Source organism: Myiozetetes cayanensis, unplaced genomic scaffold (genome assembly GCF_022539395.1).
Source record: "Myiozetetes cayanensis isolate MyiCay16 unplaced genomic scaffold, myiCay2020 scf22, whole genome shotgun sequence".
Classification (NCBI taxonomy): Eukaryota; Metazoa; Chordata; class Aves; order Passeriformes; family Tyrannidae; genus Myiozetetes; species Myiozetetes cayanensis.
In genome coordinates this window covers 5,268,760-5,284,121 of record NW_026087434.1, presented here as the reverse complement: position 1 = coordinate 5,284,121, position 15,362 = coordinate 5,268,760, and the positions used below count along the sequence as shown (strand labels likewise).

General features: G+C 40.4%; 1 protein-coding gene across 2 annotated transcripts in view; it reads right to left on the bottom strand.

Moving 5' to 3' along the window:
- CA10 (carbonic anhydrase 10) overlaps nucleotides 1-15,362 on the bottom strand; it is a 178,311-nt gene that overhangs the window by 137,952 nt on the left and 24,997 nt on the right. For both annotated transcript variants that reach the window (XM_050318968.1, XM_050318969.1), the window contains one exon: nucleotides 3,999-4,073. In XM_050318968.1, coding sequence (XP_050174925.1) covers nucleotides 3,999-4,073 — 75 coding nt within the window. The remainder of the gene's footprint in view (nucleotides 1-3,998; nucleotides 4,074-15,362) is intronic.

Below are 15,362 nucleotides of genomic sequence, written 5' to 3'. Positions count from 1 at the left end.
GCTCAGACAGCACCACTGTTTTCACTGACAAGCGAAATGCACCAGATGGTGAGTGATGCTGCAGCCTCCTGAAGTCCCAAAATAAGACTAGAAAAAATTTTATAGTTAGTACAAAAACCAGCAGTGCAGGAGTAGCAATCAGCAGGTTTGGTTTGTAATATTCAGGCAGTTTCAATGTTTGAGACTCTGTGACTGCAGGATGGCATAAACTGAGAGCTGAAGTGTGTGGGTTTGAAGTTCTGCATCTCTCAGTCTCAAGCCATGAACAAACAGTTCATGGTTCTTAGTGTGACCTGCCCATCAAAGGTTATTTTTGGACAAGTACATAAAGAAATGTGTAGATTAAAAGAAATCTCAAAGCTGAAATCTTGAAGCTCACAGGGGAAACCAGGGACACTTGAGCTGCCTCTGTGGGACATAACAACAGCACATGGCGATAGCAGGAAGTTTAAAATGAGGTTTTGGCACTCATGATTGAGCCTGTCAATTGTTTCAGACTTCCTCTTCCTTGTAAATCATTACCAAATCCATGCCTTTCCTCCTTGGAGGGAGTTTCTCAGTGCTTCACAATCACTGCCCCTGTCTCCCTTCAGTCAGAGTAGCTTTGCCAGCTGGTCTATGTTAGGGCATAATCCCATCAACATGATCCTTGCAAAGGGCAGGAACAGCATCACCAAACTCTAACAGCCTTTCCCCTTTTATAGTAAAATGAGTTGTGAAAGGAACCATGAACAGGGGATTTCTCATCTCAGGATCTCAGGGGAAGAATAAAAACAGGAACAGTATGAAAAGCATCAATACAATCAGACACATGAACAAAGTATCAAAGGTTCTGCACATCTGTTTGAAGTACCAGGAATGGTACAGAATAATTTGAAATGTGATTGTCTTGCCCACCCTGAAATTGCTTGCACTATTTCAGTGACACAACATGTTCACAGTCACAGCACTACTCAGCCAAACAAAAGACAAGAGAAAGGTTATTTAAATGTATTTTAACCCATCGTGAACTACTTTGATATTCCATACCAAAAAAGTCTATGTAGTGAAAGTTTGTAATAATATAAATTATTTGATTATTATGCAAATCCCCATGCATAAAGGAAAGTATTCCTCCTTCATCCTTGAACATTCCCTGAAGTTTAATTTGGAACCTAATTTGCATTCGATTAACATTTTAAAGCACTACTTACTTTCTACTTTGTTTGCCTACATGATTTAAACCATAAGAGCAATTCTTTGCTTGTAGAGAAGGTGAGAGATGGGAGGGTGGTTTACGCCTGAGTAGCACACACAAATCCAGCCTCGATGCACCTTCCTTCCTGCACTTGACAACTCTGCACTCTTGCAAGGCTGGGCACAAAGACAGACCTGAGTAATTTATTGTAGTGAGAGAACCTGCCCGTTCCAACTTCTGCCTCCTCTGTGGAGCAGCACAAGCAGGGAAGTTGGGAAAGATGGTGTGAGGAGTCTTCTGTCTCATCTCTGCCTGCATCCTTTCCTGCCTTTAGATACACATCAGTGACTCTAAGTGGTTTACAGTAGGAAAAAGCCCTGTGTCCAGACAAACATTAGTGATTTAAAATAGTTTTTTCTAAAATCTATCCCAGAATACAGGGAGCCTGGGATTTGGGGAATGTGGTAAATTTGATTTCATGAACTGCTCAATGACAAATTTGCACAGAATCCAGAGCATTTTTTAGGACATGACTTAAACACATTCAAAACAGATTATTAAGCAGAAAAACTTATGAATGGCATATTCTAACCTGGGCATATTGTGATACACTCCTGAATGCATTCTTACACAGCTATACATGAAAGGAGTGATAGTTCAAAGGGAGACACTGACTTGGCTTTGAAGTAGGCAAAAGTATTCACCCAGCTGAAGCTGTGACAGACAAACTCCAGCATCTCCTCCTGCAGCGTTTTACAATTCTATTGCCCCCAGTTAATCATCTCTGTGCTTGTGGGGGCTCCCCCAGGCAGCTCAAGAGCTGTCTGCACGTCAATCATATCAGCTTGGATGCCAGTTTTGAGCTTCAGTGACAGACTCTTGGACAAAGACTCCCTTTTAATATCTTTGGGGGTGTTAACTTCCAGCCCTGGGTCAGCACAAACAGCTGTGGAAAGAAAACATCTTAGCAGATGGCTGTAGCTGTTTGCTTCAGTGCACATCAGTCAGCAACTTCAGCAATAGCTCCTCAGCCTGCCTCCAGCTATCACCTCTCAGGTGCTAATTAGCATCTCATGCGAGATCTGATATGTGGCTGCTACCAGGATGGGTAAACTTAATATGCACTAACATATCCTTTGTGATGTGTTAGTCTGAGAGCACAACCATAAATGCAGCCTTGAAATGCTTTAAATATGGTTTTCAAAGGCTCCAAAGTCTAAGTGCTGCTGAGGGGGGGAAGTTTGTTTTGTAAAATTTCATGCCATGTCTCTCTTCTGCTGAGGGTTACAGGCTGCAGAGCTGAGTCTGAAAGAAAGGGAGCAGCCTGAAAGAATTTGGGTGTCCCCAGATTACCCTTGCTTTCTTCATGGCTGCTTCAGGGAGCTATTCCTGACTGTCCTTCTGCAGCAGTTCTTGAGGATGTGTGCTAGGTTAGTCCAATATTCAGCTGATATGGGTAATTCAGGGTGTTCTCAGAAAGCAGGTGTCCCTCCACACCAGTCTAAAAGGTTTTCCTTCTTGGAAGCTTGAGTCATGACTGTTTCCTCCTTAATCTTCTAAGGATGTTCCCAAGCCCAAATTTCTCACAGTATTAAGACTAGAATACCACAAGTACTATTACCTGATCACATCTGTCTCCTTACATCCTGAAAATTGAATTATTTTTCTCAATAACTTTCAGCTTAGGTCTGTTCAGCAAATATTTTTTTTTAATTTTTCTCCTGGGCATCTACCTGAGTCATGCAAACCAGGAAGGCTGAAATATCTGGAAAGCAAGTGATTATATTCCCCAGTTTTCTTCCCCTGCTGCCAGCATTAGGAACTAAACATGCACAACAACACACTGGAGTGTCACTGACAGCCCAAACCAATCTCAAGTAAACCTGAAAAGCTACTTTATGCTACACCAATATGTAATTAAGCTCCAGGCCTGTTGATGTTGATTTTCATACGTGCTTTTCACAGGTATTTCAGTGCCAGAAACATGTGGGGTGAAATATTTCCCCTCATTTGCTCTAATATTCCTATCAGGACATTCAGCATTTTGGGTATTTCGAAAGACTGTCAGATTGTTACAGTTCTCTCAACAGTGAAAATAGCTGACAACAGATCAAATCTACACATTTTTAGGAATGGGGCTCACACAATAGCCATGATCATCTGACAATTTTTATGGTACATTCATGATAAAACTTGGAGCGCTACTTTACCTTCTAAGAGACAGCTAATATACATAAATTAATGCATATTCACCTCTACTGCACTGTAAATATACTGAACAGAATCCTTTTAGCTGCCTCTTGGTAATTTATCATTTACTAAATCTCACTGAAGCCAAGTTATGATTTAATTTTCTTCACTCACTGTTTCTTGTTTCCAAAACAAAAAGCAGTGAAACTTGCAGGCTGGGCTCATTTTCAATTAGGTTCCTGTCCTCGTGTACTCCTAAATTTGTAGAAATGTGATTATCTAGAAGAGCTGAATCAGATAAGTTAATCCAGTTAACAGTACTGCTTTTCAGTCCTCCCTTTCCTATTCACAGAACACACACTCACCCAGTAGCATCACTTAAGTTTTACTGAGAGAAACCAGGAATGTCACCAAACTGATTCCTTTCCTGGAAAACAGCCATGGTCTTTGGATGATGTATTGACAGACACCAGCCTATATTCACTATAATGGGATGTTGAGTCCTTGTGAACTTCAAAACTTTGCAATGAATAAAACAAACCAAATCAAAAAAATCTTCCCTGAATCAAAAAATATTAATTCTAATGGAAAAAAAATGTAATAAAACCTAAAGTTTTAAAATTACACTTACCTGGAACAAAGCTTCCCTGGACCACCTCCTTGTAAGCCCACCAGCCTTCATGGATTTTTGGTGAATTTTGTTGAGCTAGAAAGAAATAATCAAAGAAACCATAAAATTAGGGCAAAACATAGGATTTAATTAGCCAAACTTTGGAAACTCTAACCAGGGTACCATCTTCTAAGGAAGAGACATTCCTCAGGCTCCCAAGTGTTTTTATTCAATGTACAGAATCATGCAAAGCATCTGTATCCTAGAGAACCTTGTCCCTGTTTTTCGTGCAGTAAATCACACTCTACTTTTGAAGAACTGATCACTAAACTTAACAATTCAAGTAGAAAACGAGGATTTTTAGCACTACCGATGGTTTTTATGCCACCTATAATTTCAGTATGGGATAAAAGAGAAAAAGGGGTGTGCTCGGTAATCAATACCTGAGTCCAAGCTGTGGATTGAAAAGCAGTTTCTCCCTTTCTTCTCCCAAGTTCTCTAACAATGTCTCTCTTTAAGTGGGAAGAAGTGGTGGAATGAACCACAGGCAACAACAGCTGTAATTGCTTCCCCTCTCATCCCTTGTGCTCCAAGTTCCAAAGCCAGAGCAGAAAGGCACAGCCCATGGCTTCCCAAATACCAGCTCGTGCTGATATGCTGAGGCAGGAATATGGGGTTTTTTTCCCATCTTTTCTGTCTGCAATAGAGCCCCTGTTTCTGATCCCCCCCCCAGGCCACCCTGCTGCTGGTCCTTGTGTGGGACATGCAGCTCTTCTACACTTGTGTTTGACAGCACAGGGCAGTGACACAACAAAAGGCCTCTTTGGTCGATATTCTGAAGGCTTCAGCAATAAAAAGGCCAATCTTTGGATAAGGTTTGCCCCTGATGGGACCACTGCCTGAATGACTTCTCTGAACTCTTGAAAAGCCAAGAGCAGAGAGGTCTTGATTGGTCAGTTCACTGTTAATAAGGTCACTACTTCTCTTTGTCTTGAAGGAAATTGGAATTGGAGCAAATTCTGTGGTCAAAATGTAAAATCTCCATTAGTTGGAAATATTTTCAAAGAGCACATACACAGAAAAAGATAAATGTGCAGTTATCTCATAGGAGCAGGGCTGATATGCAAATATGTTCTGCCTTCACTAGTATTTTTCTTGATATGTTCCTATTTAAAGCACCTCTCACTGAGATACAGAAAGCTCAGTTACCTTGTGCACCATTAAATTAAATTTTGGGTTGATCTTCTTTTTAAGACACTTTCAATCTCTTGCAGCAGGCCCAAGAATTTCTTAACATAAATATGCAGCTATAGAAGATGCTGGATTTAGCAACTTTCTGCTGCAGTTTCATTTCTAAATCACATATTATTTACAAAAGACACAATTACCCTGGGAAAAGTTCCAGCAAAATCATAAAAATTGTTGTTGTCATTAAAAATTATAACGAGGATGTGAAATTCAGGCTAAAAAGAATACAAGATGAGGACCATTACATACTGTTCTACGAGTTACAAAACAGTGTTTATGATTTAACAGACTGTAAACTGCAGAAACAAAAGTCAAGCTGAAGTTAATTAAACATCCTGACAGGAGGACCAACACTCTGCTTTTCCCAAAATCCAGACACACCAGTGGAATGGGATATGTGTGGATGCAGATTTGCCCTTGATGCTTGTTCCATGAACTGAGTGGTGCCATGTTAAACTGAAGGGACTGTTCCTCTGTGCACTCTTTATGGTTTGCAGATGACATTTGCTTCCTTATTTTAGTTTTTATAACACTGCCTGGAGAACTCAAAGTGTGCATAGCTTTGTTGTGCTGGACTGCACTCCATAAACATTTGGAAAATGGCAAATCCTAACGCACAATCAAAATATCTGAGCAGAATATTATTCCTATCCGGTCTGAACTGCAAATTTTGGATCTCAACACTTAGTTTTATGCCTCTATCCCCTGCAAAAGAAGTCCTCAAAGATTTTGGGATGCTCCAGCAGTAGGAGAGGATGCTAATAAGTGAGTCTATCAAAGCACAGCCATAATTCTTCTACTTAAAATGTCCTGGGAAATTACATTGCATTAAAGTGCAGCTTGCAGTCCTATACACAGCTAAAGCTGGTTCACCCTACCAGAGGCAGATGCATTTTAAAAGTGGGTGAAAACCGTATATATATAGATAAAAGCAAGTTAAGACTTAGAGGAGGATGGGTATTTTCAAATGCAATAGCTTACTGTCAGCTTTCATTGAGGCATATACAGTTGAAAAATATATTGCTTTTTCCCACTCTGTGGCCAATCTAAATGATACATTCCAGGTCCAGAAGAAAAGTATAATCCATTATTCAAAGTTTAAATTAAACCAAAATCAAAAGACTCTGGCTCTGCAGCTGTGCTTCAGTGTGTTACCCCAATACTTAGTAAAGCTAATTCCAAAAGGAATAGCAGGAAAAATAAGACTTTCTTGACAATTTTTTAAAATCTGCTGCATTAGTATGGAACAGACTGCATGAGATGAGCAAGAAAATTAGATTATCAAAGCTTTGTACTAAGTAATTGGATGCCTGTGCAGTTGCTTCAGCTATCAGACAAGAGCATGACCTGGCATCACTCTGCACATTCCACAGATATCAGATCCTATCTCTTCAATTCACATGAAAATGAAACACACGAAGTGCAATAAGCAAAGTAAGATGTTGTACCCCAGCCACCTCTAAAGTAGAGCAGGAGCAGTGCTGGCAGTACTGCTGATTTACAGAAAACAGGCCACTGAAGAAATCAAGAGGCAAGGCAGGTGGTGGCTGTGAGGGAGCAGCCAGGGAGACAATCCCCAGTGCCATGCTCTTTCTTGAACCCTGAAACCTCAATGTTTTATACCAGTTCAGGCAAAACATCCTGTAAAGTAGTGCAGAGAGTGACTGAACACAGATTTCCACTCTGCTGTGTATGTGAAATCCAGCTTGGTGCCAGAGATTTACTCTGATGGAGCCTACAGGGACTTTACTTAGAAAGGGAAAAGATTTAGAAAGCTCTCATTTCTCTGAATGCAGAAGGATGAGGTCTGGTAAGGCCAGGGAGGAAAGTTTGTCTTCCAAAAACTTCTCCTCAACCATTACTCTGATCTCTGTTACACAAGAGGGCAAGAGGACTTACGAAAGGAGAAAAAAAGCTGTTCCCTATTTCTGAAACATAATCAGACCCATACCTGGATTAGTAGTGGAACGAGGGAATATAAAATTAGAATGAACAACCATATGGACAATCCTTGCTGGGAATCCTATCTGGGACACTTACACCTGATGCACACACAACACAGGGTCTCTACAATTGGGGTACCAATGCCCATCTGACACAGTGGCTCCGTGCCTGGGTAAACAGGTTCAACCTTATGGCTCAGGAATTGTTGCCAAGGAGAAAGGTTCTTCATATGTGCCACCTCATGACACTGAAAATAGCAAAATTATCCCAGCATCTTCCTGATTCCAGCTAAACTATTGTACCTCTTATTGTGTTGTACCTCTTATTGCAATTCTGCCACTCGAGGAGCACAGAAAGAGCCACGTGGGCTTTTTGTGTGGCCTCTGACACTCCTGTGGTCCTACCACAACACTGCAGCTCCTCCTGGGCAGCTCCTTGATGGAATGAGCTGATGAAAGGTCTAAAAAGCAATATTGTATTCGTGAAGAGGGTTAAATGTCTAAAAGAAAAGTTTCATTTGTGATACCTCAGAGACTTCTGCTTTTACCACTGAAACCTAAAGCACGGCTTTTGCTTCTGCAAGGCATCAAAATAAACAGGCCCATCTGAGCAGACACTGCAGATTACCTGCACGAGGAGCTCTGCAACAGCAATTTTTAGGATCAGCACTGTGTTCTGCCATTAGCAGCGACAGTCCAAAATGCCACGTTTGTCCAAAGTGCTGGAGGATATTGAATGACCTCCATTTGTGCAGTGTTCTCTCCCTTGGCATTGGAATCACTGGTATCTGAGATTAGTAGCTCTGCTGATATAACACCATTATGTCAGATCTCTTTCAGTGCAGCTGCTGTGGAGGAGACAGGATATTTATTTGGGGCTGATAGGCCACGTGTTGCTTTCATTCTGTCAGATTATTGGGGGTATGTCTCATTGCAGAGCATAAAATTACAGGCTAAATTCTGCAAGTCGTTGTGCATTCTTGTTTCCCAGTGGCTTCCACGTGTAGGGAAACAGGATCAAAAAATGCACAGTGAATGCAAACAGCAGAGATGCCAATGCCCCACAAAGTCAGCAGTTAACTGTGCCTAGCTTAGAGGTTAAAATGTGCAGCATTATGTTTCAAAGAGAAGCTACTGCTTGGTCAGTAAAACTATTTTACAGTGACCAGGTAACATTTTATCAGACATGATGCAGATGCTGCAACACCTGCACAGTTTGCAGGGCTAAGTCTTCACCTTGTCAGAATGCTGACGGTGACATGACATAAAATGCTGTAACTAATACAGAACACCCCTCAGTAAAAATGCTTATTTGCAAGATATAAACAAGCCATCCTACACTTATTTATTTTCTGTAGTTAAATGAAACATAGAAAGGCTTGTATCTGATGCCATCATTTATGTCATTCACATCTGGGCATGAGCCAAGAGTAGAATCCTGCCAGATCAGAATTCTCCATTCACTTTACTGCCATTTCACAGGGATGGAAAATGCTAGACTGGGACAATCAGGCTTACAGCAGTTAGGAAAAAGATCTTTTTGCATCCTAATTTTATTGATCTGAGCTCGTCTGATTGCTGTATTATCACTCTGCATACTCAGTCCTACTTAAGTCTTGCTTCTAATAACCTGACTAGTATTGTCCTGGCATTAAGTACATCACATTTTTATCACTGTTACCCCTTCTACATAGTTATGAGATTAAAAAGAAAATCAGCTGCAACTGTGAGCCATTGGTTTCATCTTAAACTTAGTGCAAGGCATTAGGTCATAAAAAAAAAGGAAAAATAAAAAAAAGAAAAATGTCAATAATTTTTGCTAAACTCCATATACAGAATCTAAGGTAATGTACCTACTTTTTAATTAATATAATCAGCTTTGATTACTGAATTTCATATGGGTATTTTGTACACTGTTAAACCCAAGGGTGGGTTGCCTAAAATCTGGATGGGAGACAGGCTTATTCAATCTAAAATACAAGTTTCAACACTTTCATTCATACCAATACCAGCTTTTGGCTCCCACCAACAAATGCCTCTTAAAGCAAGTGGAATACACATATACAAAGTGGACCTGACAGCAGGGGAACTAAGCAGATGCAATTAGCTCAAGATTCAGCCCTCTGTAATTAATATTTAGTTTGTTTAAAACAAGTCTGTACATAATTGCAGCTGTTATTCTGGATGTTTTTATGCAGCCTTTTTATATTAAAAGACCCTAACAACACACACTTGAGGCACTACATAAAGCACCATTTATAAATGAATAGCTACAGGACAGGAAAGGTTGGCCTGCTTAGGAATGCATTGTATGCATCACCATACGATGAGGGAGGAAAAAGAAAACAAAGGATTATAAGGGGATCAATAAATAAAATGCTTTCATCAGCTATGCCAGATTTTTTCCTCTTTTTTTTTTTTTTTGATAATGTTTTGCTCAGAAAACATGCAAATGCTCTTTCGTTAAGTTAATACTTTCCAATTCCATAAATCCTTCTCCCCCCATTCCCATGTGCAAAAGCTCTCACTGCTGCTGTGAATTCCAAGCAGTATTCAACACAAGGCAAATGGATGTGACCTGATTTTATCACATCTGAGGGCAAAAGTAAGGCACTACCACGGGAACTCTGCTGTGGCACAGAGACATGACTATTTTGTGCATTTTCTATTGACTGTGATTTTGTTTTCTGATAAGATTCCAATTACAAGCCTTGGCCAAAGGGTGAGATTTCATACAAGCAGGCTCATATGGACAGGGAGTAGCGACAATGTGAGGCAACATTACAACACAGCCAACTGCTGCAGCTACTGACCCTGAGTTAGCTGGATTTTGAGGAGGGTAGAAATGTAATTATTTACCAACTTCCTTGCCTTCTGACCTCTGAATATTATCAAAACCATTCAGATAAGCTCATGTGTAAGCAGGAATCATTCCCAATAAAGCTGATGAAGAATACAAGATGAACAAGCTCTATCAGGCTGTTTAAGGGAGTTGTATCAATGTGGGTTTGGGTGGTAGGTGCCAACTTGTAACAAGCACTTTTTCCATGAATCTTACATGTCCAATCATGTGACTGTTATATGAGTTCTAATATAAATGAATAAAAGCACAGGCTGAATCTAAAGCTTAGTCAGAAAAAGTTGAAACCATTTTGACTCCTCCTTCCCCGAGCACAGAAATACACAAACATACATGATGGGGCGCACTGCAGGGTGAATTACTTGATAATCACTGCACCCAACTGGACACAAAACTGTTCCTAACTCAATTTGTAGAACACCAAATGTCCCTATAAAGCTGCTGTCCCTTGATGTGACTAACACACATGTACAAGAGTTAGATCACAGAATGTAAAAGGTAGTTTGCACTCTCCAAGTACTTTTTGGCTAGCTTGGCTGGAATGCTAGGGCAGTGTTACACTGAATGTTATTTGCTTCAATTTTGAAAATAATATTCTTTTTTTGGCAATTTCTTAATTTCTGAAACAACTGAGACAGGGAACTTCCATGTAGTTTTTTCTGCTGTCTGGGAAAGCTGAGCAGCTTTAAATGAAAGAATAGTGAAGGTTCTACCTACAAACTCTATCAACTAGGGATACAAAGCCTCTGCTTCCTCAGATCCCCTTCATATCTGTGGGGTTCACATTACTTTTGAATGAGGTATTGTTCTCTTCCTTCCATGGCACAAGAGTCAGAATTGCATCAGAGCTGAAGTACTGTACGAAATCAAAGCAATTAAATTAATGCAGGGGAAAAATACAGCTGTATTGCAGCAATTAGAACATAGTACTGATTGCAAGCAGGGTGGGAAATTCTGACACCAGAGACTCAAGCACCTTTCATCTCAATCACTGGTGGCATGTTTAGGGTTTCAGGGGCCCTAAACCACATTAATACAATTTGGTGTTTCCCAGAGAGTCTCTGATCAGCACACACAGCAGCCTACTCTCTCCAATGAGCTCTTTAATTATGCCTAGATCTAAAGTCTGAGGAGCTTTATAAAATAATGCAGTAAGAAGCAGCAAGATATCCTGTGATATTAACTTCAGAACATCTCCTTCCATCGCACTGCATGCCCTCCACTCCCATCAATTTCAATGTGGTTTGGGGACACTCAGCAAATTCAAAGAAATGGCCTCAATATCCTGGAGCCTTAAAGGTTCAATACATTATTAATGCTAAATTAATAAGGTTTCCTCTAAAAGGAAACCACGAAGTTCCTTCCTGAGGAGCACATGTGATATTGACTTCTCATCAGGTTTCTGACCCCAGTTGCTCTCTCTACTCTCTAAACACAAAGTTTCCAATCAGGAGTAGCACAAACAGTTTGGGACTGCCCTGTTAGCTGCCACAGGCACATTTTTTTTCTTTTCTCAGATCTCTGGCTTCAGGAAAGAGAAATTATTTCTTCATCAGTCTTCCCATGGGAGAGCAGTGTTCAGAATTTAAGCGTTCAGCTCAGGCAAACTCAGGGGGTAAAAATCAAGGTCTTCCAATTAACCACAGGAATAATGGCATGGCATCAATATTAGGTGCTTGATCCTATAAAATACACAGCAGCCCCAAATTCCACGGAATTCTACAGCACACTAAGACTTGCAGTCCAGAATGTGACATGGAAACATTTCAGAGCTACATCCTACACAGAGAATTCAAAATGCTTAAGCAAGACCATTATGAGCATTTTCCACGGTCTTGACAAAGGGCCATAACTGAAAAAGAGGAAAAGGTGCCCTTGAGAACTCAGCAGAACTAGGAGGGGCAGTCTGGAGGTCTTGTATGTATATGACTCCAACTCCAGTCAACACAAAGTGATGCACAGGAAGGGTCCTTTTCTCCCAGCTGACGCAGCTACACAGAAACAAAAGCAACCCTGACAAACAACACCATCCTTCAAAAGCTGATGGCAAAGGGGAGGCAAAATTATTCTGATCATGCTGAATTGGATTCAGAGTCCTAGATTTCCAGGCATCCTGGGGTTGGCAGTCAGGGCACTAATCCAGATCATCTCACAGCTCACTGGGCCACCTAAATCCTCAGCACTTAAACTTTATGTCCTGGCGCTTTCTGAGATCACAAAGTCAAAAAAGTGTTTTTCTGCCCATATAATAACATCAAGAAGAAATCCAGTGTCAGAGGATAAGCCAAAATATGGATCCATTTCAGGCAATGGCATCATGACAGAAAATTGAACCCATCATAATGTGACTATTGCAATTGCTCTTCACCATCACCACTGCAGCTATTTCTAGCAAGAGTTGGCTCTCACTTACCAGACATTTCTTAACAGAACAGGGGAAAAAAAGCCAACTTTGTAGCTAATTTTTCTGAATTGGTAAGTGACAGCCTTTCTTCCAGTAAACAACAGTACTTTCAGCGGTGTTAACAAGATTTGTGTTAACAAATGATGTGTTTTTCAACATGAATTATTGTTTCAGACTAAAGAGATCTTGACTTGCTCAAAATAACGTCAGTACATCATGCAGATTTTCAAGAGGGCCCAGTTTATGCTTATTGCCATTACTGTACATGGCAAGTATAGAAGAATCTTGAATAGCAATGAACTTAAATTCCTTTTAAGCTGCCAAAAAGGGTTAGCATCACCAGCTTTGTTTCTGTGTGCTACCAAAGAATGAGATGCCATGGGCTATAAAATATTTCCAAGGTCCATGTTAACAATACAGGGGTTTTATAAACATTTCTTTCACTCACATTCCGGGAAAAACTGTGAAAAATAAGTGTAGGTTGCTGGAGTTAAGAAAAAAGGACTAATCAAGGATATTTGTTTCTGAGATAATTGGGGGAAGTTAGAGCATCTCCCAAAAAGAAATAATTCTTAGAGTCCCCAAAAAGCAAGCAGAGACTCTGACCCTGCATCATAGAAAGCTATCCCAGGTTGTAAGTGCTGTTATACTTCCCCACTACATCACTAATGAACCCAAAATCACTTACTAAAACCAAGTGCAAGCTCAGATTCCCACTTCTATTAAACTGGCCACAAAACAAACTTCAACACTGTGCATCACCAGCCTTAACTTACTTTGCATAAATTTAATTTACAACACAAGAGGCAGTTCAGGAGAGTAGAGAAGAAAATTAAGGAGTCTTATCAACTCCTCAACCAAACTACCACCCTGCAACCCAAAGCAGAGTAATTCATATGAATAAATTAGAGTACACATTTCACTACTACCTGTTTATTCCATGTAACCATCAGTGTTAGGATGAAGGCTTATCCAAACCTGGAAAAAGGGAAGAGCAGCTTGTTTTTGGTCCTCTAAAATTAGAGGTGGGAAATCATTATGGAAGAATTGAACTGCAGTGAAGGAACTGAGGAGCAGCAAGAGGAAAAGGTCATTCTAGTTAGAACAGCTGCTGTTCTAGCACAAGACTGATAGGAAAAGAGCATGTTTTGTTCATCTCAGTTGCCAGCCATGTTGTACTATATCAACATCCCAATTCATTAATTACTGCTTAGCTACTACAGTGATGGCAGCCATAGCAAATACCTGAACATACAGCCTTTAGTGGTTTATTTTAGACTATGTTCAAAAAATATTCCTAAATATGTTACCAGTTTGGAGGCATTGCTTGTTTATCCCATTTGTCAGATGAAAAGAACTTTTAAATTTATTTTTACTTTGTCATGTTCCGAGCCTTTCCAGGAAACAAATCTCTCTCCATATCTCTCCCCCACCATTTTTGCTTCCCTGCATTTCTGGGGAGTATCCCTCAGAGATTACTTCTATCATCCATCTGTCCATAGTTGTGTTTATCCACTGATCCTGGAAGAAATTATTCCCTTCCCCCTCTCTGGACCGATTCCTGAGACAGCAGTGCTACTTTGGCACTCTGATGCAGTTATTCTGTTATTCCAATCCCAACCAACAGTAATATTCTTGACTAGAAATAACGCAGCTCTGTCCACCTTGGGTGATTGTAGAGTGCAGTTAATCCTTCTGAACCCAACTACATTTCTTGGCTTCTTGGTCCCTGCAAACATGTCCCCAGTTGATCCTTCTCAGCCTCTTTCCTGTGTAGTTTTGAAGTTAAGATGGAAGGTATTTCACGCTGGCTGTGATGAACATACCGGCTTCATTTTGCAAAGAATTTTAATCACTTTCTAAATTATTGATGCAGAAATCCCAGGTAGGAAAAAACCAAAACACCTTCATTTATCTATCTGTTATTTATAGCTTGCTCTTCCTGTCCTTTGAGAGATGAGACTTTGGATAGAGATGAAGGAAAAATTAAAAAAAAAGCCACCAAAGGTAGTAATTTAAAAAATGTATCTATGTCAAGGAAACTGTAAGAAGAAATACGTCACTGCAAAGATTTCATCAGGGCTTTCCTGGCTTTCCTTCTTCTCATCTGTGTGGTCCTTGTTTTTTCCAAGTCAAAATCCACAGAAATTTCAGACAGTCTTTTACTCTTGCCAGTAGCAACAGGAAAGAATTATTTTTTAGTGAAGGCAAAACTAACTCAGGACTGGAAATAGAAGTCAGAAATTCAAATATATGTGTTTCCTTTCTTATTAACCTGCCATATCTAAAGCAGAGACACCTGGTAATTTCCTATGTCCTCTGAAATCCAGAGAGCATTGCACCTGTTACCCAGGTTTCTTACACCAGTCCATCAATAATACTCATTGCCTACAACATTTAAATTATGGAAACACCAAAACAGTTGTCCATCTATTGATAGAATAGATTTTCAACTTCAAAAACACCCCCACAGTGCAATAGTACAAAGCAATGTACTCCAACAGCAGCAGCTCCCAGAGGCCCAGCACACCAGCTTTCAAAATATCAGAAAGAGAGGGAAATGTCCTTGAATTTAGGCCAGTTCAGAGCAGCTTTGTTTCCTCCAATGAAGATTCTTACTGGATTCGGTTTTGATCAGAGAATGCTTCAATGAATGATGCAGGAGAGCTCTGGCAAATCCATTGCTGTGCAGCTGCCTGAAGAACACACCACACACCCTGGAGACACAGACATCCCATACCTGATTATCCACAAACAAATGCCTGCTGAGTTCTTCCACATATGCTGAGCACTGGAGATGGGAACACAGAACAGTGGGATATGCAGATCCATAGATCTATTTCATAAACACAGCACCTCCTCTACCTCCCTCCTTCCCTGTATTTCAGCCTTTCCCACTCAAGCCCTGGATTTAGGTATGCAGAGAGGCT